We start from the raw sequence: 24,367 nt of genomic DNA, 5'->3' as shown, positions 1-24,367 counted from the left end.
CGTAACTACAGCTCAGTTGAAGGTAGGCCAATAAGGACTAATAAGAAGCAGCTGTACTTATATACGTTTTCAGCCCTGAGACTCGTTTTGTGCCAAGTGCTGCATTTGGTCGCAGAGGTTTGATCCACAGAGGGCAGGAGGGTAGAGAGGCAGTGGTTCCCACACATTTTTTAGCCCGGGACCCAAACTATTGAAAATAGCAGATCTACAAGCTCAAAAGGCAGTCTCGGGTAACAAAACCACTATAAAAAGTGCCCCTTGGGGCACCAGGGCAGGTCAGGTTGTGGCCTCCTATAAGCCAATGTGAAAAGGGTGCCATTTGTTCTTACTACTTCTTACTTCTTCTAATTGGATGATTTGAGGCATTTTGTTCCAAAAATGTGTTTTGCAAAAATCCACCTGTTGGTGGCGCTATAACAGGCCAGCCAATGTAAAAAGGGTGGGATATATTCCTCAGCCTAGTAGGAACGTCTGTGAAAGATTTCACGTAAATTGCACACTGCGTTCATGATTTGAGGCTTTTTGTTCAAAACGGGGCCAATCCTGCACAGATCTGACAGACAGATCTGTCTTGAGCACATAGAGATAGTGTGTAACGATATTTGGACAAAATATGGAGGTCTAATATAAAAAAAAAGTTTTTTACAAAAGTCGGCCTCCTGGTGGCGCTATAACAGGCCGTTCTGGAGATTTCGGGGCAGAGGTTCATCGTTGGCATGCAGGGAGTGTGTGTGCAAAATTTGGCATCGACTGGGTTAACGGTGCCGGAGATTAGCTGGTAACAGACGGACAGGGACAGACACACACACATACGGACAGCATGTGTGTGTGTGTAGCAGATCTACAAGATCTACAATGATTCCACATGTGTCTGTGCTGGGTAGATATATAGGGCTCCATTTTCGTCACCGCTAAACCCCTTATCCCTAAACTTCTTTGCCTTTTTTTTTTTACTATTTTGAAAAACATTTTTGAATAGTTCAACTAGCCGATCTACATTGACACGTTGTGAGCTTGTAGACTGGCCATTTTAACTGTTCAAATTTTTTTTGCAAAATAGTAAAAAAAAAGGGATAAGGGGTTTAGTGGTGATGGAAATGGAGCCCTATAGTCTTTCTAAGGTAGCCTATCCAACCTCTGATGGGCAAGAGCAAAATGAAAGGCTTTCGATTTGTACTGAACAAGTATCTCTAGTTTATTTGTGATATTTTGCAGATACAAAAGTCTACAGACCATCAGTAGTAAGCAGGCCTAGCAATAACTAAAATAGAAAAATCAGTGTGTATCATTGCATTGTTATTATACACACAGACATATTCAATAAGCAAATGTAACATACTGTATAACAGGTATATAAAATACATTCCAGTTGCACAATACAAATATTTACATATGCATTCGAGAAATGTAGTCAGAGAGAGAACGAGGGCAAATTAACTTGGTTTTAGTCAACAGATCTAGAGAATGTATAGCAGACGACAATGTTTTTGTGTAATATAAACAAAGTCGTAATAATAAAAAAAAATCACACCCGTGTGAACTGAGTGGTGTAAGGCCTGTCTGACGTAATGAAATCATGTCTGACGTAATGAAATCACACCCGGGTGAACAGGGTGAACATAGCAACCATGCTCATTTTTTCTGCACTAACAAAGCCAGGTGTAGGAAATCATACCCGGGTGAACAGGGTGAACATAGCAACCATGCTCATTTTTTCTGCACTAACAAAGCCAGTTGTAGGAGTGGTTTACACCACTCAAAAAGTGAGGCAACCATGATGTTCCCAATAGCGTCTAAGAATCCACAGCGCACAGCATCATAGGCAGAATGGTGTGATGCTGAAATCCTCCACAACAAAATGCAGAAGTGTGCCAAGACAAAATGCAGAACTGTTCTCTTGTCAATGGCACATCCTCAGCGAGAACATTAATAACCACCTCGATCCCAAAGTACTTAAGTTGAGGGTAGAGACACTGGTTACTTTGATTGAAACGGACAGATACTGGTTCCGAATGGCACTCCTACATTATATTTTGCCAATATAGGCCAGACTACAGGGACATTTTAACATAGTTTTTGTCCTGCATGAAATTACACCCATAATCTGAAATGGCGGATGATGGGAAGAACTTGGTTTCAAATTTAAAAGTTGTACTGTCAGTGTTGACAATTACCAGAAGGAACCTGACTGTGAATGTGTACAGATATAGAAGAAGTATTTGGCAAATCAGCTCTCACCTGTATGACTATAGGTGGTCTCATATAGACAACATGGTGGTAAAAACCAAAAAAAAGACAGATTTCAATTCACCTTTAAGCCTCTCCCACTTGGACACTTTCCAGCCGAGCTCATTCATTCCAATGTAAATATCATGGATTTTACACTAATACTGGTTCATTTTTGGCACCAGACCTTCAAAATCTCTCCCAAATCCGTCAACAAGGTCTGCCGTATGCACTGGAAAAAGTATGTGCGTGGCATTTCTTTTTTAAAACAATGTTTTATCATTATAGGAAAACTATTGGTGGAGAGGTTTGTCTAACCCACGTTATGGTTAGCTGTGATTGGACCATAGCAGTTTGAGGAGGGGCTTAGCTATAGGTCAATTAAGGGTCGTCTGAATCTAAAATATAACACTATTTCTATAGTCTCTGAAGAATAAAACATGGGTAAAACTGCAAGCCAAATCGTTTAAACAATGGAAGTTGAAAAACATTTCTTCATAAATATACTTGAGTAAAAGTGAAAATTATGTTGCATTAAAACTAAAGTACAATTTATTCTAAAAGATACTTACAGTATGTACCTGAGTAAATGTAAATCGTTGCCATGTTAAAGACATGAATTAAAGTGCAACAATATTCCAGTTCCTTCCCCTCCACATTACATGTACAGTACAGCGAGAGTGGACAAATGGAACCAAATGCACCTGTAAGGGTCCATTTGGTTCCATTTGTCCACTCTCAGAGTTCAATAAACACAGAAGATGTTACAGTGTAGATTGGAGTCGCTGACATATATATTCTTTTAATCAAATTAATGTCTATTGACCATTTGCAGACCGCGGCCATCTTACCATCATAGTTTGGAAGCACTCGTTTCCAGTAAAGCAACATCCCACTGCCTCCTGCATTATGTGCAAATTCAAAACAGGTGGTACGCAGGGGAGTTGAGTGATATCTAACGAGCACTTCCAAACTGCAAAAGAATCACCTGCAAGGACAGAAAGTAGCTCATAATATGTCTACAGTGAATTGTTATGAAACAAACACTTTGATGATAGAAAGAGAATATAATTCAAGCTTTTCGTACAGCTGCAATGTTGGTGAGTTTGACGTTGTGTAATACAATCAGATAGGACTTTTCTGTTTGGATGAATGGGCTGCCAATGGAAGTTGCACCTTGTTAGCACCTTGTCATTAACTTATATGGTAAGATGGCCGCGGTCTGCATATGGTCCTAATGCATATCAAACAGGGTGTCCTGGAAGTGAAAGATATTGAGAACCACCGTAGTCCAGTATAGTTTGGCTGTGTGTGCAGGGCAGTGCTCACTCTCCGTCTCCTCCAGTGAACATGGGGTTTTCCGTGGTGATGGTGGCTTTCACAAACATCGGGTTTGCATCCTGTTGAGGGACAAAAATCCTCCCGTTAGTTTCCCTATACATGCTACATAGGGGGAGAATGGCTATACATGATGTTGTGGAATGCCCTATACAACAGCCATTAAGACATGCAAGTCCCTTGACTCCTTCAAAACTGCTCTCAAAGGGCACCTACGGACGGACGGCTGCAATTCGAAACTGGCCCCCGTAAAATCTGAATCCCACCCCCTTTCCTCCTTACTGTATACGGTATGTTTCTTTTCCCTTTTGACCTCCATGCATGATTTCCTGTTCTTTTTGTATATTTGTACGTCTCAAAATGTTATGATGAATTGAAAAGGGTGGACCCTGTTGTAAGCAGGTGTATAATGCTTTATCAGTGTGTCGTCCACGTCCACAGTAACAGCCTTTGTATTGAGTTGTGCTTTCATGTGAAATGTACCCATTCTGAAAACATTTTTGAGGTTTTTGATATTTTGCCATAAATCAGTGCTATTGAACACCCTTTACGTCTGTGTGTTGTTTCAAACATATTGAACCAATGGAAAGTAGTAAAAAGTGCTTTAGACAAAACCTCTTAACTCCATTGGACCCTCAAACTGTCTGCTAAAGCAACTAACTCCACCACCTCTCCCCCTCTCGTGGAAGTCATTGACAATATATAAAGTTACAACACCAACTTTGATGAGGCTGTATTGCTTTGTTATATATGATATAATATATGGTTTTCTTTATTTCCTGAAAAATGAACATTTTGGAGTTATGAGGTTTCCTCCGGACAGCAGAGATATACAGTAGTAGTAGGACATAGGAGGCCATTGTAAGGCAGTGATTCTCAAAGTGGGTTCCGTGGAACCACAGAGGTCCTTGACGGGGGGGCTCCAGGGGGTCCTTGAGGGGGGCTCCAGGGGGTCCTTGAGGGGGGCGCCAGGGGGTCCTTGACGGGGGGGCTCCAGGGGGTCCTTGAGGGGGGCTCCAGGGGGTCCTTGAGGGGGGCTCCACGGGGTCCTTGACGGGGGGGCTCCAGGGGGTCCTTGAGGGGGGCTCCAGGGGGTCCTTGACGGGGGGGGCTCCAGGGGGTCCTTGACGGGGGGCTCCAGGGGGTCCTTGACGGGGGGGCTCCAGGGGGTCCTTGAGGGGGGCTCCAGGGGGTCCTTGAGGGGGGCTCCAGGGGGTCCTTGACGGGGGGGCTCCAGGGGGTCCTTGAGGGGGGCTCCAGGGGGTCCTTGAGGGGGGGCTCCAGGGGGTCCTTGAGGGGGGCTCCAGGGGGTCCTTGAGGGGGGGGCTCCAGGGGGTCCTTGAGGGGGGCTCCAGGGGGTCCTTGAGGGGGGGGGCTCCAGGGGGTCCTTGAGGGGGGCTCCAGGGGGTCCTTGAGGGGGGCTCCAGGGGCTCCTTGAGGGGGGCTCCAGGGGGTCCTTGAGGGGGGCTCCAGGGGGTCCTTGAGGGGGGGGCTCCAGGGGGTCCTTGAGGGGGGCTCCAGGGAGTCCTTGAGGGGGGGCTCCAGGGGGTCCTTGAGGGGGGCTCCAGGGGGTCCTTGAGGGGGGCTCCAGGGGGTCCTTGAGGGGGGGGCTCCAGGGGGTTCCCAGCAAAATTGGTTAACCCATTTTGACCTGAGATCAGATTCTAAAAATGTCTTCTACATCCTGATGTATGTTTCTATGTCAGTCGTTCTTCGATTTTTCAAAAAATAGCAGACCTACAAGCTCGTAGCGCGCCACTCGGTGGCGCGCTATGAGCTTGTAGATCTGATATTTTTCAATAGCTAAAGCATAACATAATGCTAACACCAAAAGGGGTTCCCGCCCAAAATGGGTTTTAACTTACTGTAGCATCCAAACTACAATTTTTTTTTTCTATTCGCCATTGTACTTGGTTTTCACAGTAATAATAATAATACAATTTTAAACTTCATCTATTCAAAAATAATTCACACAACGTGTCGCGACGCAACGTGTTGTGAGCTTGTATAGATTGACTATTTTAGAACATTTTAGAAAAAACTAGCAGCAGTACCACTATAGCAATGGTGGCCATGGTGGAAAAAGTACTAAAATATTTGACTTAAGTAAAAGTATCAATGCTGCAATGTAGAAATAGCTTAGGCCTCACTCAGACCTTTACTGCATTGCTGTATGCTTGTTGGATGAATGTTGTGTAGTGTCATGGCCGCCCCAATGCATTTTCAATGGGAGTCACATGGTTTGACACAACATTTGTGTTGTATGAGGGGGAGGGGCGCAGTTGAAACACAGCCGAAAGCCATACAACAGCTTGTAGTCCAAAATGTGGACTACAAGCCATGTGACTTCCATTGGAAAAACATTGGGGCGGCCATGACACTACACAACATTCATACAACAAGCATGCATCAATGTTTTAAAGGTCTGAGTGAGGCTTACTGTTAAAAAAATGTACTTCACAGTAAAAGTACAAAAGTATTGATATCAAAAAGTACTTCAAGTAGAAAGTCGAAATTTCACAAGTTGTCAAATGTATACAATGTACACAAATCTTTTGAAAATAGCAGATCTACAAGCTCACAATGTGTCCCATCGCGACACACATCGTGAGCCTGTAGATCGGACACATTGTGAGCTTGTAGATCGGCTATTTTGTTTTCCATATTTCTTTTTTATATATTATATTTACTAGCTCCTTACCCGTTGTGAGATATTGCCCCCCTCCCCTTGTGGCCGCTGGGGGTACTGCGCCCTGGGTGCGTTTTTAATTCACTAATAAATTCATTATTAATTTATAATTTGTTAAATTGGAAAAAGGGCTTCGTTAAGACCTCCATATTATTATGGTCAATGCCTGTGTGAAAAGTGGGAGCGATTGGTGCAGGCAGTGAGGAGCTACGGCAGTGTTTCTGACACACATTAATTCATTCAGACAGACAGACAGACAGACATTGGCTTAATTATAGTATGATATGTTGATGATGATATAATAGTAAAGTTTCACCTCTGCCCACTTGACATTCCTGCTCTCGTTTACGAACTTCTTGAACTCCCTGCGGTCGTTTAGGGTGATGAGTACTTTGGCCAGCACCAGTATGAAGAGGCCGATGACAGCCACGCCCACAACGGCGCCCAAGATGATGAGGGCGAAGTTTGGCAACACGGGACATTCTAGAAAATGGCGATGAATATAAAGAAAAATGGTTCATCATGGGCTTGTATGTAAGTCTGTAATACTGTAGTTTTAGGTGCAATATATATAGTCTCGCGTAGTCAGACAACTATTCCACAATCTCAGAATGTATGACTGGAAACATTTAAAAATTGTGGGGGGCAACAGTTCATAACTCTATGGCATAGACTGTAAAAAAAAATATGTAGGCAACAGTCTGGCCATGCGAGACTATAGGTGCAATTTAACCACAAGCCCTAAAATACTTATTTGTCCGAAGAATAGTGAAAATATCCCAGCTTGTAGATCTGCAAATGTTTTAACATTTTGCAATTCTTTCAAAAATATATATATTTTCTGAAAAAGTTCAGCTGCCATGTCCAAAATTATGGACACGGGCATTGATTGATTGATTGAAGTATTTATTAACAGTTTGCAGAATTACAGTACATTTCAAGCGCAACTCAATACAAAACCCAACTGCGAGTGGACGACCCAATAAAGCACTACACTTGTTTACAAGAGGGTCCACCCTCTTAAATCCTGAGTGTTAACAACAACAAGTATAAAAAAAGTCGTATTTACCTCTGGTCTCAATAGGTTTGACCTCAGCCCTGTATCTAGCTGTTCCGTTCTCACTGTCCAGTTGTTCGATACTGTAAAACATCCAGCAGTTCTTGGAGTCCTTCTGTTTGCATCTCTTTGTTAGCGTGAATTCGGTCACCTCTCTGTGCTCGACGCTTGTGCACGAGTCTGCGCAGGTTTTCTTCAAGGGGCCGTTGTCGTAAGCCAGACACTCAATGCAGTCTCTGAAAAAGAAAAGATTGACATCGTATCGGACAAGTTCGATGTGCAACTCAACATGCAAGGCCTGGCTTAATTAATGCACCCCACAAAATGTCAAGAGTAATTGACATTTAGACAGATAGTATTTTAAACAAATTTATAGCTTGTTACGTAGACAGCTCTAGAATTGCATTTTATGTAGTCATAGCACCTTATAGTACACATGTATAATATATTATATAGTATAGTATGTATAGTTTACATAGATACTCCACTGTTCTTAGTTTACGCATGATTCATGATAACTACTTTTTATATATGTGATGTGTCATGCTTTGGTTATTGCTTAATGTAAATCGCTCTGGATTAAGAGCGTCTGCTAAATGCCTAAATTGTAAAATTGTAAATTGATAGAATAATCATAGAATAGAATAATCGGAAAAAATGTCAACAAGAAAAGCTTTGACAACATTTGACAAAAGTCCTATAACGCTTTAAGATAGGTGCTATATAGCAGTGGTTCCCAAAGTGGGGTCCGGGGACCCCCAGGGGTACCTGAGGGAGTTACAGGGGGGGACCCAGCTAAATGATAGTTAGGAACTAAATGGACCCCAAACGGGTCCATTTGGTTCCATTTGTACACTCTCAGAGTTAAAATAACATTGATTTTACAATACAAATTGGGGGTCCCAGAGATAGAAATGCCGTTAAATGGGGGTGCGTAGACTAATGCATGTCAAACTGGGGGTCCTCGAAATTAAACGGGTTGAAAATCACTGCTAGAGCCATACAAATCTTCTCTTATGGGGGTCCCTGGCATATCTTTTCAAATGGGGGTCCGCGGGGCATTTAGTGTCAATTTGGGGGTCCTTGACATGAAAAGGTTTGGGAACCACTGCTATATAGCACCAAAATATCTTCCTCTGTGATTATGAGCCACCAAAGAACCACTTTTAGTGCTATAATACATTTGTGTATGATGTGTCCCCATCCAGAGCAGCAATAGCTTGTAAGGTAGACGGTAGCCTATTTGTACATTTTGTATACTACTTTTGAGTGTTAAAGACTTTGTAAAAAAGAAAAAAAAAAGATCTGTGACACTCCACCCCTTCTTACTTGTTGGTCACACAGTAATCGTCACAGCTGTCACATTCTATGCAGAAGGGTGGCTGGTATCCGCTGTCACACTTGCACCGGCCACACTCGCATTGGCCTCTGCCGCTGCACACGGAGGTGGTGCCAGGGGTGCGACAGTCCGCGTCAGACTTTGCACAGTGACAGGCCGAGCCCTCCCATCCTTCATTGCAACTGCAAATGCCACAGCCACACTTGCCGTTCCCTTAAAGAGGAGAAGGACGGGCAGAATCAGTATTGGTGTCCTGCATCAGTGTTGTTTTCGTCGACTAAAACTAAGACGAAAAATGTTCGTCGACTACCTTTTTTTCACTGACAAAAACGAGTGGAAACTAAATGAAAACTAAGCTACGATGACTAAAACTATAAGACTGAATATATTGACAATTTCGTCAACAAATAAAAACTAGACTAAAATGTTACGAGGGGACTATAGTAGACAAGAGATCCAGTATAAGTCATTTTACACTTGGTTGCATGCTGAAAATAGCTGATCTACAAGCTCACAATGTGTCGCAACGCGACGCGTTGTGAGCTTGTAGATCAGCTATTTTCAGTAAGTGTAAAAACACTCATTACGACGGCATCAAGGCCCGCTCACAATGCGTTGCGACGCATTGTGAGCTTGTAGATCTGCTATTTTCAATAGATTTTGTACACATTTTGAACTTGTGAAATGGGACATTCTGCACAATGAGTACTTTTACTTTCAGTACTTTATAGTACATTTTGATGCAGATACTTTTGTACTTTTACTCAAGTACATTTTCAATTCCGTACTTTTACTTGTAACGAAGTAGTTCTAAATTCCAGTATTGGTATACTTTTACTTAAGTAAAACAATTGAGTACTTTTTCCACCACTGTCAGGCACTACAGTACACGTACCTCCACAGAGTCTATTCTGGAACTTCTCGCAGTGTTCGTCGTCACATTCGCAGTGGGCACCGTGGTAGCTGCTTCCGCCTTGCTCCAGGTGGTGGCACAGGCACCTTTTTGATTGATTGATTGATTGATTGATTGATTGATTGATTGAAGTATTTATTAAAGGACCACTTCACCACTTTTCAACTTCTCTTCCTATAATTGGTCCTAACTAATGTTCATGATAAAATACCACAATTCTTTCCTACTCAGTCTGTGTCTTATAGGAAGGCTGTGGGCAGTTCAGAAACCCGCCCACCAGTGACATCATCGATGTGAATCCAAGCTAATAGAAACGGCAGGCTTTCTTTTCCTGAAAAGTTGCAATGCAAAAGTTGAAGCCATCGTTCTCACGATAATACAAATCTAAATATATTTTAAAACAAATCTTGTTTAAAAAAAAATCTGCCTAATGAGGATGTCACTGGTGGACGGGTGTCCGAACTGCCCAAAGCCCTCCTATGAGACACAGACTGAGTAGGAAAAAATGGTGGTGTTTTATCATGAACATTAGTGAGAACCAATTATATGAAGAAATGTTGAAAAGTGGTGAAGTGGTCCTTTAACTGCTTGTAGAATTACAGTACATTTCAAGCACAACTAAATACAAAAACTGTTAAAGGGAAACTTTACCCTTTTTGCAAAAAAGGGGGGTCTTTATGTGTGTAATATGTGGTTTTCAATTCATCATAACATTTAGAGACGTATATGTACCTGCCGCACTGACAGTCTCCACGGCCCTCGCACTCGGTGAGCGAGCCGTTCTTCCGGCAAGGCGCCTTCATGGCGCTCTCGTCCTTGTCTCCAATCGCGCACTCGCACTTCTGCCCCACCCAGCCGCCGTCACAACTGCAGACAGAACATATGTATTGGAGCGAGCGACTGAAATGTCAAAATAATACATATAGACTTAAAGATGGAGTTTTTCCACCCGAAAACATGATCATCAGGTCTTACTGTTATATAAGGAGGAAGATTATTTTCAAAAAAGTGTACAGTATTTGTTAAAATGTTGTTTTTATGTGGGCACGCCCACCAGTTCATTGAGTATGCCTGGTTTGCCTGGTGGGTGGTGATGTGTGGTGATCCACCTGAACTTAAGCCGCACCCACAGCTGTAGTTGTATGATAAAGGGGGAGGGGTTAGGGGAGGGGCTGATAGTGTGATGTCACTATATTACTGTTTATTTCATTGACATTTTGACTGTCAAGGGTTCAGCCTCCAGGAAGAAACCCTAAATACAAAGTTAATATACCATTGCACATAAAAACAACTCCAGGGTGTCTAATGAAGTACTGTCACCTCATAGACACAAACTGGAAAAATACAAAAATTGTGGCATTTAGACACTCCAAAATAAAAGTCCCTGTGATTTGTATTGGTCAATTCATTTTGAATGCATCCGAAACATTGTGGTATCTTGTCAGATGGATATTTCAGAATAAACCATATATTTATACCGTAATATCTCTTAACTGGACAAAGGAGATATTAGGCTTCTGGGTAGGCTTCAGGGCTACTCTGCAATACAGACAATACTCTACAACAGGGGTGCCCACACTTTTTTGACTCGAGAGCTACTTTTAAACTGACCAGCTCAACAAGATCTATACCCACCCCAAAAAATATTATCCCATTATAGGGCATTCACTTCTAGTCCTTTTAACTAGTTGACTAGTTACCTAGTCGACTAGTCGACTAGTTGTTTAACTACCTATTGTGTAAAAGAAAAAGTGAAATAAATATTTCACTATTACAATATTTCAATATTTGTAATATTAAAAACTGTGTACATTGGTGACTATAACTATAATCTACCTGATCTTGAGGCCTTTTTTTACTTTTTTTTTCTTATCAACTAGTCAACTAGTACCAACAGGGTCGACTAGTGGATTTACTAGTCGACTAGTAAACTAGTCGACTAGTTGCTTAATGCCCTATCCCATTACTGAAAATAGTTTTAAACAGTTACCTGAGGCATTGGATATAAGACAAACACACATAGAATGGGACATAGAAGGGCAAAATGGAATTGGTAGGTTTTTATAAACTTTGTAATGTTTGTCTGCAACGCTCTTGAAAACAATGTATTGTTTTGTGGGTTTGAGCTGACAGGTCGTTTTTATGTCAATCGATCAAGTCACCTTAATTCAAGTGAATTAATAAAAATAGTTGTTTATTATATTATATATTTTAGGAGCATGTCATGTGGTCTACTTGCACAGCCTGTGATCTTACTGGTAGATCGCGATCTACCTTTTGGGCACCCCTGCTCTACAAATGTTACTTGAACGATTATGAACAACAGTAAAGCCCTGCCATGCACCCACGACGTCTCCTCATGGCTTACTTGCATGCAGTGTTGATTTCATCGACTAAAACTAAGGCGAAAAATGTCCGTCGACTACCTTTTTTCACTGACGAAAACTAAATGGAAACTAAATGAAAACTAAGCTATGATGACTAAAACTAAGACTAAATATATTGACAATTTCGTCAACAAATAAAAACTAGACTAAAATATTACGAAGGGACTAGTGGACAAGAGATCCACTATAGTCATTTTACACTTGGTTGCATGCTGAAAATAGCCGATCTACAAGCTCACAACGTGTCGCAGCGCGACGCGTTGTGAGCTTGTAGATCTGCTATTTTCAGCAAGTGTAAAATCAGTCATTACGACGGCATCAAGGCCCGACAAAATACATTTTTTTCGACTAAATCAATCAACTGTAGATTTAGTCGACTAGCATCTTACGATATTTAGTCGACTAAAACTAGACTAACACTAAAACATTCCAGGTGACTAAAATGTTACTAAGACTAAATTAAAACTATTCAAACGACTATGACTAAAATCAAATGTTGCTGCCAAAAACAACACTGCAGCCTGCATGTGCCACAGGTGAGAAACAGTAAATAAGCTCTCCCAATGCACCCATCACGACATCTCCTCGTGGCTTACCTGCATGTGCCACAGGTGAGCCGGCCGTTGCCGTTGCAGCCGGTGGTGTCAGGACGGTCATTGCAGTCACAGTCACAGTGCGTCGAGATGGTCACCTTCAGCTTGTCCTCGATGCCCTGTGGGCTGATGTAGAAAATGGAGGGCTTCTCCATACAGCTGTCTGCAGTCACAGTGACATCAAAGGAAATCTGGGGGGTGGGGGGGGGGGGGGGGGGGGGGGGTGGAAGGGTTCAGACAGTGAATTATTATCTTCATTCCGTGACTGATACGAGTGATGTTTTTGGCAGCAAATTTAGATTTTTTTAGTTTTAGTCATAGTCTTTTGAATAGTTTTCCTTTCGTTTTAGTCACATTTTAGTCACCAGGAATGTCTTGGTGTTTAGTTTAGTTTTAGTCGACTGAATATGATAAGACTCATATCTTATCATAAGATTTTAGTCGACTAAATCAACCGTAGATTTAGTCGACTAAAATGTATTTTGGCTGGCCTTGATGCCGTCGTAATGACTGATTTTTACACTTGCTGAAAATAGCCAATCTACAAGCTCACAACGCGTCGCAGCGCGGCGCGTTGTGAGCTTGTAGATCGGCTATTGTAAATCAGCTATTTAATGTAATTAATGTAATTAGTTACTATTCCGCCCAGATATAACGCCCAATATTTAGATGAGCTAATGTTGATATAATGAGTAATTAATTAATGGTTATTCTAAAGGACCCACACTTATAGTGTAATTATTAGTTCTTCAGGAGATATGGTCTATGTCACTAAATTCATTAATAATAAATTATGAATAGGTTAGGATAGTGAATTATACTCCAATCTCCAATGATTAGTTTGCTAGCTATTGCCTACAGGGTAACAGAACAATACTTCAATTGTTAATGTGACGTCATACTCATACTGTGTAATATTAACTTTGTGGGGTGCATCTCTGCCATCTATGTATATTTACAGCATCTGTTCAGCATGTCCCGTGTGCGTGCGTGCGTGCGTGCGTGCGTGCGTGCGTGCGTGCGTGCGTGCGTGCGTGCGTGCGTGCGTGCGTGCGGGCATATGCGCACACACGTACATTTGTGTGTAACCAAAATGTGTTCAAAACGTACCTCCTTTGCCACACCCACTTTCTCACAGACCCCTGTGGTGTCACCCGGGGGTCCTGGATGAGGACAAATAGGGGTGTAGGTGACCTTCACGCCCTTAGGGAGATCGTCGTGCTTCAGAATAACTTTGGAGGACAAGCTCTACCAACGGTAGACACACAAAGCATGGCTGGATGTTAAACCAACAGAAGAATGCGGAGACGAGAGGCGAGCATGCATGGATATCTTTTCGGGTTTGAGTAAATGGCGCCCCTATTCACTGCTTCACCAATCACCACGCAGGAAGGCAGAACGCAGTAGCGCACGGTTTATTTTGGACTTTCACGTTTTAGAAGGACAATATCGGTCGCTAGAACCACGGGCGGGTTTTTGTAAGGAATCTATTACAAAAGTTTGCAATAGATTCATTACAAGGAGTTTGAAGTTACAATGGGTTTGTATGGGAAGGGGGGCGGGGCAGCTTAAATTAATGTAAAATATCTAAATACTCAATCAAGCAACTTAAAAACTGTCTGGCGTGTTCACAATGGCCGGAGTAGACGATGAAAAGTGAAATATAACTACACTGTACTAAAGTACAAAAGCTTGTCAATCTCCCAAGCCAAGGAGCGTCACGATTTTTACCCAAACGCGAAAATGATCAAACATGCTATCAGGGCAATTAAGGAAGATTTTAAAACTCACGTTGTAGGCGTCTTTGATCAGTTCAACGACATTATCAGAATTGTCTGACAGAACTCCTACCACCGACTTCGGAATCATTTTACTGAGTTCCTGTGATAAGAGATGAAAAAAAGGTCCATTACAATAACATCGTAACGGTATCCAATAATAAATGATACAACAAAGCAAAGTGTGTGAAACTGACAAACAAACAAACAAGTATAGACACAAAGTTAAAACGTATTTACCGTGTAGACTTTCTCCATTTCTTTTGTCACAGCAAAGATGGGCTGAATGTTATTTCTTTCCAGTTGTGTAGCTAATTGACCAACAGATGGGTAGTCCTGCAAAGAGACGTTTGATTAAACACTCACACAAATTAAATAGCTGGGACATCCTGTTCTATACTTTACACTTCAGCAGATTATAAATAATGACCTCTGTGTTTCTTTTTCTTTAATGGTTTTTGTTGTGGCTTTCGCCTTTATTTTATATTTTTTATGAAGGGATAGACAGTAGGCTGACATGGGGAGAGACATGCAGCAAAGAGACACTGAGTGCCGCGCTACGAGCTATTTTTTTTAAATCGTGAAAATGTGGCGCAAATCTTTGAATATATAATATTTCAGAGCGAATGTTTTTAACTCAAATCTTTGCTTCTGGGGGGGTCCCTGGAACAACATATTTCCAGATGGGGGTCGGTGGCCAATTACATATATTTTTGGGGTCCTTGACATGAAATATTGAGAACCACTGACATAGAAACATGGGTTTTTTTTCAGAAAACTGTCAGGATTTAGAAGACATTTGTAGAATCGTCCTCAGGTCTAAATGGGTTAAGCAAGGTCGATTGTTTAACTAAACAAAGTCAGTTATGTGTTTGGGGTATACACTCACTGTAAGAATACTAGGCAAAACACAAATGAAAATAAAAATTAAAAAAGAAACGAATTGAAATGCCAACACATACCATTTCATTACTCTTTTCATAAAGACCGTTTACCAAATGACATTCCTCGTCATTGGGCTCCAGTATACCGGCCAGTTTACCATCCCCCGCCATGTGAAACGCATCGTCAGTGGTAAGCACAATCAGCCTCGTGCTGCTGTTCCTCCAACCTATCTCGTTCTGAACAACAACAACAACATGTTTGGGAGCAACTTCATTTGATATTAAACACTATAACACAGTGGTTCCCAAAGTGGGGTCCGGGGACCCCCAGGGGTCCTTGAGGGAGTTCCAGGGGGTCCCCAGCTAAATGATAGTTTGGAACCAAATGGACCCTTATGGGTCTGTAACCTTGAGAGTGTACAAATGTACATTTGTACACTCTCCGAGTTAAATTAACATTGATTTTTACAATATAAATTGGCGGTCCTAGAGATAGAAATGCCTTTAAATGGGGGTCTGTAGATTAATATGCATGTCAAACTGGGGGGGGGGGGGGGTCCTTGAAATTAAACGGGTTGAGAAACACTGCTAGAACCATACAAATCTTCTCTTATGGGGAGAATGGGGCTCCATCTTGCGCCACCCCTTACCCCTTATCCCTAAACTTTTTTGCCATTTTTGACTATTTTAAAACATTTAAAAATAGTTCAACTAGCCAATCTACATCGACACGTTGTTAGCTTGCAGATCGGCTATCCGTACTATTTGAAAATGTTTTAAAATAGTACAAAATGGCAAATAGGTTATAGGGATAAGGGGTGACGCAAGATCTAGGGCTATATCTCTTCAAATGGGGGTCCGCATGGCTAATTAGTGTCAATTTGGGGGTCCTTGACATGAAAGGGTTTGGGAACCACTGCAATAACACAAGTTTAAAGGAATATGTTATTATTATCCCTTCATTATTAGCAGGTGTGCTCTTACCACGCAGACGGCAGCTTGCATCATGGCGTCGAGACTCCCTTCGGGGGAGTCCAGGTTCCCAGAGATGTTCTGCTTTTCCACCTCGTTCTTGAACTTCTCTGAATCCGACGTTATGCTGACGACATGCCTGTAGCCGAAGGCTTTCTGACAGTATTGGTCTCTCTCTTCACACGGCCATTGCAGTTTGTCCTTGTTGGTGTTGGTGAAGGGCAGCACCGTCTTATCCACGAAAGCGCCGAATCCTGCAGTGTCCATGACATAACCGTTATTTACCCCCTCTAAATATTCAGTTGTTTGTTTCATGCAGTGGTGGAAAAAGTAATCAATTGTTTTACTTAAAGGACAACTTTAGTTTTTTTCAACCAAGGTTCATGTTTTAGGATGTTATTAGAGAAAGTAAAAGATGAGTGTTATTTTTTTTTCATTTGCTGCTTTCTTTCGTTTTAGGGATTTTAGCTGTTTTTACAGGGGGGCGGGGGCATTCGAGCATGGGGCTAAATATGTATTTTAATTTTTTTGACAAAATATTATGGAGATTTATTTTTTAATTATTTACTATAGTCCTAATAAACCCCAGGAAATTACATCTGGCCACAAATAAATCACAGGATCTACTGAATTTGAAGGTAACCTACTGGGGGGAAGCCACACTGTGTGTCATAGGCTCAATGTCAGTTTGACACATTCAGTAGATCTCGTGATGTTTTGTGGCCAGATGAAATTTCCTGGGGTTTATTAGGACTATAGTAAATAATTAAAAAAGAAATCGCTATAAAATGTTGTAAAAAAATACATATTTAGCCCCATGCTCGAATGCCCCCGCCCCCTGTCAAAAACAGCTAAAATCCCTGAAAAAACACTCATCTTTTAGTTTCTTTAATAACAACCTAAAACATGAACCTTGGTTGAAAAAAACTAAAGTTGTCCTTTAAGTAAAGGTACCAATACTGCAAGTAAAAGTACGGAATTGAAAATGTATTGAAACGGTACTCATTGTGCAGAATGTGCCATTTCACAAGTTCAAAATGTGTACAAAATCTATTGAAAATAGCAGATCTACAAGCTCACAATGCGTCGTGTTGCGAAGCATTGTGAGCTTGTAGATCGGCTATTTTCAAATGGCCGAAATTATAGGGTTGAAGTGGTTAATGTATGTTTTCCAAAGTAACTAGTAACTAAAGTTTTCAAATAGTTGTAGTGGAGTAAAAGTACAAATTTTGTCTCTGAGATGTAGTGGAGTAGAAGTAAAAGTATTGGAAATTGGAAATACTCAAGTAAAGTACAAATACCTCAAAATTGTACTTAAGTACAGTGCTTAAGTAAAAGTACTTAAGTTATTTTCCACCACTGGTTTCATGAAAGGTTCACTGTTTTCCCACAAAATGTGTTTGTTTGTTGGTAGCGCTAGTACATCCTTGGCTCACCTATTTTAGCATGAGGAGTGATATCATTCAAAGCCTTAAAAAGGTTTTGTCCAAGGTTTTTGACATTTTGCAAGTCGTCTTTCATGGAGTTGGACAGGTCCATCAGGTAATAGAGATCAACTGGAAAACCCTCTACTCTTTTAAAACGCACAGTAAATGTGGTTGGCAGCCCTATAGAAAGAGAAAAAAACAGTTGACACGAATGGAACAATAATTCCAAAACACATGATTCCAGACACAAGACCTTATATATGTCACAAAGCATAATTCAGACAATAATCAAGATAACGCTTGTTCTCTACTGTTCAACTTCATGTCAATTCTGCTTCCACTGACCAGCAGTGTTGATTTCGTCGACTGAAACTAAGACGAAAAATGTTTAATGGAAACTAAATGAAAACTAAGCTATGATGACTGAAACTAAGACTAAGTATATTGACAATTTCGTCAAAAAGGAAAACTACACTAAAATGTTAGGAAGGGACTAGTGGACAAGAGATCCAGTATAAGTAATTTTACACTTGTTTGCATGGTGAAAATAGCCGATCTACAAGCTCACAACGTGTCGCAGCACGACACGTTGTGAGCTTGTAGATCGGCTATTTTCAGCAAGTGTAATTACAAGTGTCATTACGACGGCATCAAGGCCCGACGAAACACATTTCAGTCGACTAAATCAGCCGTAGATTTAGTCGACTAAAATCTTACGACACTAAGACAAGAAAAACTATTAAAAAGACTAAAACTAAAATCAAAATGCCATAGCATGCCAAAAACAACTAGTGCTGACCAGGTCTCAGTTTGAGATTGATTTCCTGCGGCGAGAGCTGAACGGACCCCCGTTGACTGAAGGACTCGGACAGAGGAGCGTCCTCCACCACTGAGACGTTGCTCACGGGCGATATGATCTGGTCCGGTCTGCAGCCCTTCGTCTCTAGCTGGCTCCTGGTGTCACAGCGGGCCGCGTCCTGTTCCCCTTGCTGGGTGAAATCCTGACAACAATGGCAAAATATACAAAGAAGAAGTATTATTATAGTTAGGTCTGGTCTACACACACTGTATACTTCCCTGTGCTCTTTTTTTTTGCAAACGGTCAATACATTAGTCAATCAATCAATCAATCAATCAATCAATCAATCAATCAATCGCACAATGCATTTAACCACATTAACTGCTTCTCCCTTTTTCTGGGGGGGGACGCACACGCATGGTTTTATGGTTTTATGTGTACTGGATTATTACATCTTTGGGTTCTGACATTCCATATGTTGATCTGACCTGATAAAACCCATGTACACTCAAGACAGGCTCCATATATGGCCAGGCCAGTAGAGAATTGATTCCATATATTGATCTGACCCCCCCATGCCAAATCGCCGCGGCCAGTGCTCGCCCAGCAGTCTGCCGCCACCCAGGCGGATGCGTGCACGCGACCTCGCCCAGCAGTCTGCCGCCACCCAGGCGGATGCGTGCACGCGACCTCGCCCTACGCTTCTCGCCCTCAGGGCGTCTTAGTTTTTTTGGTTCTGTTTTACTGTGTCCTTCTGACACAGCATTTACACATTACGAAATGTCACCGTTTTGCCATTTCCGGGTTTTTTGTTTCCCTGCAGTGATGTCGTTACTGATGTGCTGAAAAAACACATCAACTTCCACTTAAGTTTATTGTCACATTAGAAGTCTACGATGGTATGCGGCGAAAGTGGGTCAAATTCTTTAGTGCAACAAGCTTCCCACAAATCACAACCTCATTTTAAATAAATAATAAGAATAAGAGTGACATTTCTAATATTCAAAACATATCAAATAAACATAAACAGTAATGGGTCCTGCAGCCACACACTGATGAAGGCTGGATAGCCGAAACGTTTGTCTCCTGTTCAAAATGCAAGAATAAATGATTGAACTGCAGTCTTGGTGTGTGCGACCCTTTACCGTTATTTATTTGATATGATTTGAACGGGTAACGCACCTAAAGTCAGAGCGCGGTGGTCACATGAAGAGTAATAGTCAAAACAGACATACGCTTTAACTTTGTTTAAGTTTATTTAAAGCTTATTTAAGTTATTCTTTTGTGAATATTTCTGTATTTTGTCCAATCTGTATGGAAGGCTATACTGTAGGTTAAAACTTGTACGATTGTCTCCCTGCTCTTCTGTTGTGTCTATAGGTTGGACATGACTTTTGACACCATTTTGTGTCTGGTTTGATAGAAGTTGAATTTGTCCCCAGAGCAAGCAGGCAAGCTCAAATAGCTTAGTGGTGAAAGGTTCAGTATTTGCACAGGAGGGGGCTTCAGCCCCTGCCCTTTTACCCGTCTGTAAAACAACTGCCCTTTCCAGACCACAAATGCAACATTTACTAATAGTGAAAGTAATGCAAATGCCACTCCTTTCCTTGCCATGCCGTTAGGCAGCATTCGGGAGAATTGCTTTTTTCCCCGAAGTCTCCTGAACTTGAACGCAGCATTTTGCGTTGAACAAATTTGTGTAGAAATCCATGTCGTTACACCGCATCTCCACTAGCTAAAGAGTGCTGGGTTGCACCCTGAAATTAGCCGATCTACAAGCTCTCAACGCGTCGCGCTGCGACGCGTTGTGAGCTTGTAGATCTGCTATTTCCGCAGTTTTTGTCCAAAAGTGCCCTCTTACGGGATTTCAGCCCTCTCTAACACTCCATGCACAGGAGACCGGGGTTCAGATCTGGGGTAAGTTATACACTGTGGAGCTTTAACTGGTGAAGTTCTTCTAATACTGCATTTTTTGGTCATGATGATCTTTCCATTTTGTGGTCTTGTTGTGGCCAAATAAATGCCCTCATACTGTTTGGTGGGCGTTACTTATGGCAACTGTCAACTGTCAAATCAATGGTCATGCTTCTCCATTTCATGATCTAGTGGGATTCACCATTCAGCACACATAACAGCAGATCTTGAATGTTAACTTATTCTTCCTTTTTCATAATCATTGCTGTCGGGAGGAAACCCCAAAACTCAATTTTTGAGGTTTTTGATGTTTTTGTTGTTGCATAAAACAGTGGTATTGAACACCCTTTACGTCTGTGTGTTGTTTAGAAAATATTGAACCAATGGAAAGTAGTAAAAAGTGCTTTGGACAAAACCTCTTAACTCCATTGGACCCTCAAAATGTCTGCTAAAGCAACTAACTCCACCAACTCTCCCCCTCTCATGGAAGTCATTGACAATATATAAAGTTACAACACCAACTTTGATGAGGCTGTATTGCTTTGTTTTAAAAACATAAGGTTTTCTTAATTTCCTGAAAAATTTATATTTTTCATTTCCTGAAAAATGAACATTTTGGAGTTATGAGGTTTCCTCCCGACAGAGATATTTATTCTCTGAACAGAAAATACAGAAGAAAATGTTGCTTCATGAGGCCACATGCGTCGTAATGTATTTTTAACTCACCGGTTGTTTGCACCACACACAGTATCTCCCAGAACTGATACAGTCACCACAGGAGTTTATCGCTGTCTTAGAGCATATTTCCTCATCTTGGCAAGACCCTACAACAACAAACAGAAGACACAAAACACTTTGTATTAAAGATCTGATGAGCCATGGTTATCTTTGTTTTATATGATTTCTAATGATTTCCTTGACATGAATAGTTTGAGCACAACTGACATAGAAACAGAGGTTTTTCAGAAAACTGTCAGGATTTAGAAGACATTTGTAGAGTCGTTCTCAGGTCTAAATGGGTTTTAAAAGAGTCAATCGGCTGTCTAGTGTAATATGTTAATTGTTATCTTGTCCATGTTGGTAACTGCTGGCCCAATTCTGACAAAACTTGGGATGCTGCTGTAGATTCCTAATGCATTTTACTAACTGTGCCATAAAGGTTCATTTAGACATTTTGAAACTCTGTTTGATGTCCAAGATCATTTTGATATATGATGCTTTTTGTCACAGCAAAATGCTATACAAATAATGCAGATTTGAATGCCTAATATTATGAAAAGCAAGGTTTTCACACATGTGTTGACTGTGGAAAAAATCATACTGTAGCCTATAGGCTAGACTAATCTGGGCATAAGATACATTTGTTATTCAGCCACTGCCTTTTTCGACTAAAACTATGACGAAAAATGTTCGTCGACTACCTTTTTTCACTGACGAAAACTAAATGGAAACTAAATGAAAACTAAGCCATGGTGACTACAACTATGACTTAAGAATTGGGACTAGTGGACAAGAGATCCAGTGTTAAGTCATTTTACACGTCTTGGTTGCATGCTGAAAATAGCAGATCTTGTAGATCGGCTATTTTCAGCAAGTGTTAAAACAGTCATTACGACGGCATCAAGGCCCGCCAAAATACAATTCAGTCGACTAAATCACCTGTAGATCTAGTCGACTAAAATCCTATGATATTTAGTCGACTAAAACTAGACTAACACTAAAACATTCCAGGTGACTAAAATGTGACTAAAACTAAATGAAACCCATTCAAGAGACTATGACTAAAACAAAAAAAACAACAACACTGCAGCACACACCAGTTGTACACAAAGTAACCGCAGCACAAGTTTAAAGTAAAGTTTTGTATATATACCATAACTAATGCGGAGGAAATGAATCTTGACTTACCCTCTCTACCCATTAGCAGGAGCACAAGGAAGAAAATGCATCTCTCCATTTCCTATTCAAAAAGTATTTGTGTTAGATCCCATTATGTACGCATCATTTATATTCCCTTTTAAATGTACACATACTTTAATGTTCGCCGCCCTAAACAATCTAGCCTACTATCAAAATAATAATCTGTACAGTATGATACAAGATCAACCAACAATGGACCTACTGTAGCATCTGTATGCTATAATAATAAATAACATGTATTACATTTTTTATATTTAACACAAACAAATAATACAAAGCATACTTACAAAAGATATTCATCAACGTAACCCTGCGGCGTTTGTGACAGTTAGAAAATCCACCACAGATAGAAAGACAGGATTCAGGAAGTACCCTGGCCTGTTCCACCCCTCCTTGTATCTTGTGTGTAATGTGCTCTGTCTCTGTCATAATAGTTCAGTGGTTCCTAAACTGGGGGTCGGGACCCCCCTGGGGGTCCCCAAATAATGTTTGGGAATGGCGGGAATGGGTTCCCGCCAAAAAATGGGTTTTAATGTGCAAAAATCACTCAACAGTAAACATGTAGTATCCATGGCTGAGGGAAGTAGGGGTGCTGGGGGGGCTGTAGCACCCCCTCCCCCTAGGCACAGCCCCCCCTCGAACAGGAGGGGAAGAAAAAAAAAAGATAAATAAATATGCTGTATCACAGTATTGGCACCTTATCCTGGTTAATTGCCTGTGTCAGTTCGTTCATATAACTTGCGTGTGGAGAGGGAAAGTAAAGGCCACGTTTGCGCGTGAAAATGCGCTAAAATGCGCGTGCATGATGCGCGTGCACGCGCATTTTTGCGGCGCGCTACGCGCGCGCACCCCCTACTAGACGCTCAGCCCCTGCGAGTGTAAAGTACTTCCCGCGGGCCTGGTAGTATCTGCACATTTCTAAAGTGAAACTTTAAGGACTTTTAAGAACAATAAATTGGCAAACTGGCCGGATACGAACGAAAAGATAAAAGCTAGGTGCCGAGGCTATACCGCTTGGCTATGCTCCAACTGACCATACATACATTTCACACAACACAACACAACACAACTTAAGTTTCTTCTTCTCAGATATTTGGGCTTGCAGCTGCGGTCACACTTCCACTTTCTAGAGGTGATAAAGCATCGTCTTATACTCTACTAGTCTTGTTGTGGACTTTTTGTAGTGGCTCTCTGAAGTCTACATAGGCTCTTGTGTACATTCACCAATATAGTGTATTATGCATACTTGGAAGTATTGTGATGCCTTGTGTTTTGATCATTTCTTGCCATTGACACCATTCAGCTTGTGGGTCTCAGCTTGTGGTACTCTTGTGCAGGGACGTGCACACATAGACATCAAAGGGGGCTTCAGCCCCTGCCCTTTTACCCGTCTGTAAAACAACCGCCCTTTCCAGACCACGAATGCAGCATTTAATATAGTGAAAGAAATGCAAATGGAACTCCTTTCCATGCCTTTCCAAGCATTGCAGTGCGACGCGTTGTGAACTTGTAGATCTGCTATTTTCGCTATTTTTGTCCCAAGAGTGCCCTCTTACGGGATTTTAGCCCCTGCCCCTCTAACACTCTCTGCACGTCCCTGCTCTTGTGAGTCTGTCTTGTCCTTTCCTTGCTGTGGTTCTGTTCATTGCCTTTCAATATTAGGCCTACCACCGGTTTAGACGAGCGGAGACGCATCTAAACGAGTTAGATTGTATTGCTTTTCATATGCCTCCTCTCCAGTTGACATGATTTAATTACAAATATTTCAATAAATCAATAATTAAGACTTGCATTATTTTGTAGTAAAAACATTACATTTGTTTAATTGTATTCAAGTGGGACGGTTTGTGACACAAACCTCTTGAGCCCCATTGCCCCCGCCGGCGTGGGCAGCGGCTGTCCACCTCATGAACAGCTCTCAGCGGGTAAATGGAGACCCAGGGCAGGGCAGCGGTGGCCGAACGGTTTGTGGAGCGGTCTTGATACCGGAAGGTCGCCAGTTCGAATCCCCGGACTGGCACGTTAAAATTACCACCGCTGAAGTGCCCTTGAGCAAGGCATTGAACCCCTACCATGAAATGTTCTATGAGCAGGGTGTGGCTGTAAACAAGCATCTCAAGCTTAGTCCAGT

The 24,367-nt window shown here is 41.6% G+C and overlaps 1 protein-coding gene across 1 annotated transcript; it reads right to left on the bottom strand.

The window, feature by feature from the left end:
• Positions 1 to 2,963: 2,963 nt before the first annotated feature.
• On the bottom strand, positions 2,964 to 22,594 carry LOC306935295 (integrin beta-2-like). The gene is made up of 17 exons (XM_079518273.1): positions 22,524 to 22,594; positions 22,225 to 22,276; positions 21,043 to 21,140; positions 18,403 to 18,604; positions 17,613 to 17,783; positions 16,189 to 16,430; positions 15,283 to 15,441; positions 14,561 to 14,656; positions 14,334 to 14,423; positions 13,653 to 13,790; positions 12,546 to 12,733; positions 10,295 to 10,429; positions 9,545 to 9,648; positions 8,640 to 8,862; positions 7,323 to 7,546; positions 6,570 to 6,736; positions 2,964 to 3,626 (listed from the first exon to the last, which is right to left on the bottom strand). Exons 2-17 carry the CDS (start codon positions 22,271 to 22,273, stop codon positions 3,552 to 3,554), a joined length of 2,361 nt encoding a protein of 786 aa, XP_079374399.1. The 5' UTR covers positions 22,274 to 22,276; positions 22,524 to 22,594; the 3' UTR covers positions 2,964 to 3,551.
• Positions 22,595 to 24,367: the final 1,773 nt, after the last annotated feature.

The sequence above is a fragment of the Electrona antarctica genome (assembly GCF_951216825.1).
Source record: "Electrona antarctica genome assembly, chromosome: 13".
NCBI lineage: Eukaryota > Metazoa > Chordata > Actinopteri > Myctophiformes > Myctophidae > Electrona > Electrona antarctica.
Note: the sequence above shows the minus strand (reverse complement) of the source record. Positions and strands in the feature narration are given on the sequence as shown.

Coding starts and splice junctions, on each gene's coding strand:
- LOC306935295 (XM_079518273.1), bottom strand. CDS start 22,273: ATGGAGAGATGCATTTTCTTCCTTGTGCTCCTGCTAATGGGTAGAGAG. Junction 21,141..22,224: donor CCTGCTAATGGGTAGAGAGG/GTAAGTCAAGAT, acceptor TTGTTGTTGTAG/GGTCTTGCCAAGATGAGGAA. Junction 15,442..16,188: donor TGCAAGCTGCCGTCTGCGTG/GTAAGAGCACAC, acceptor GTTGTTGTTCAG/AACGAGATAGGTTGGAGGAA.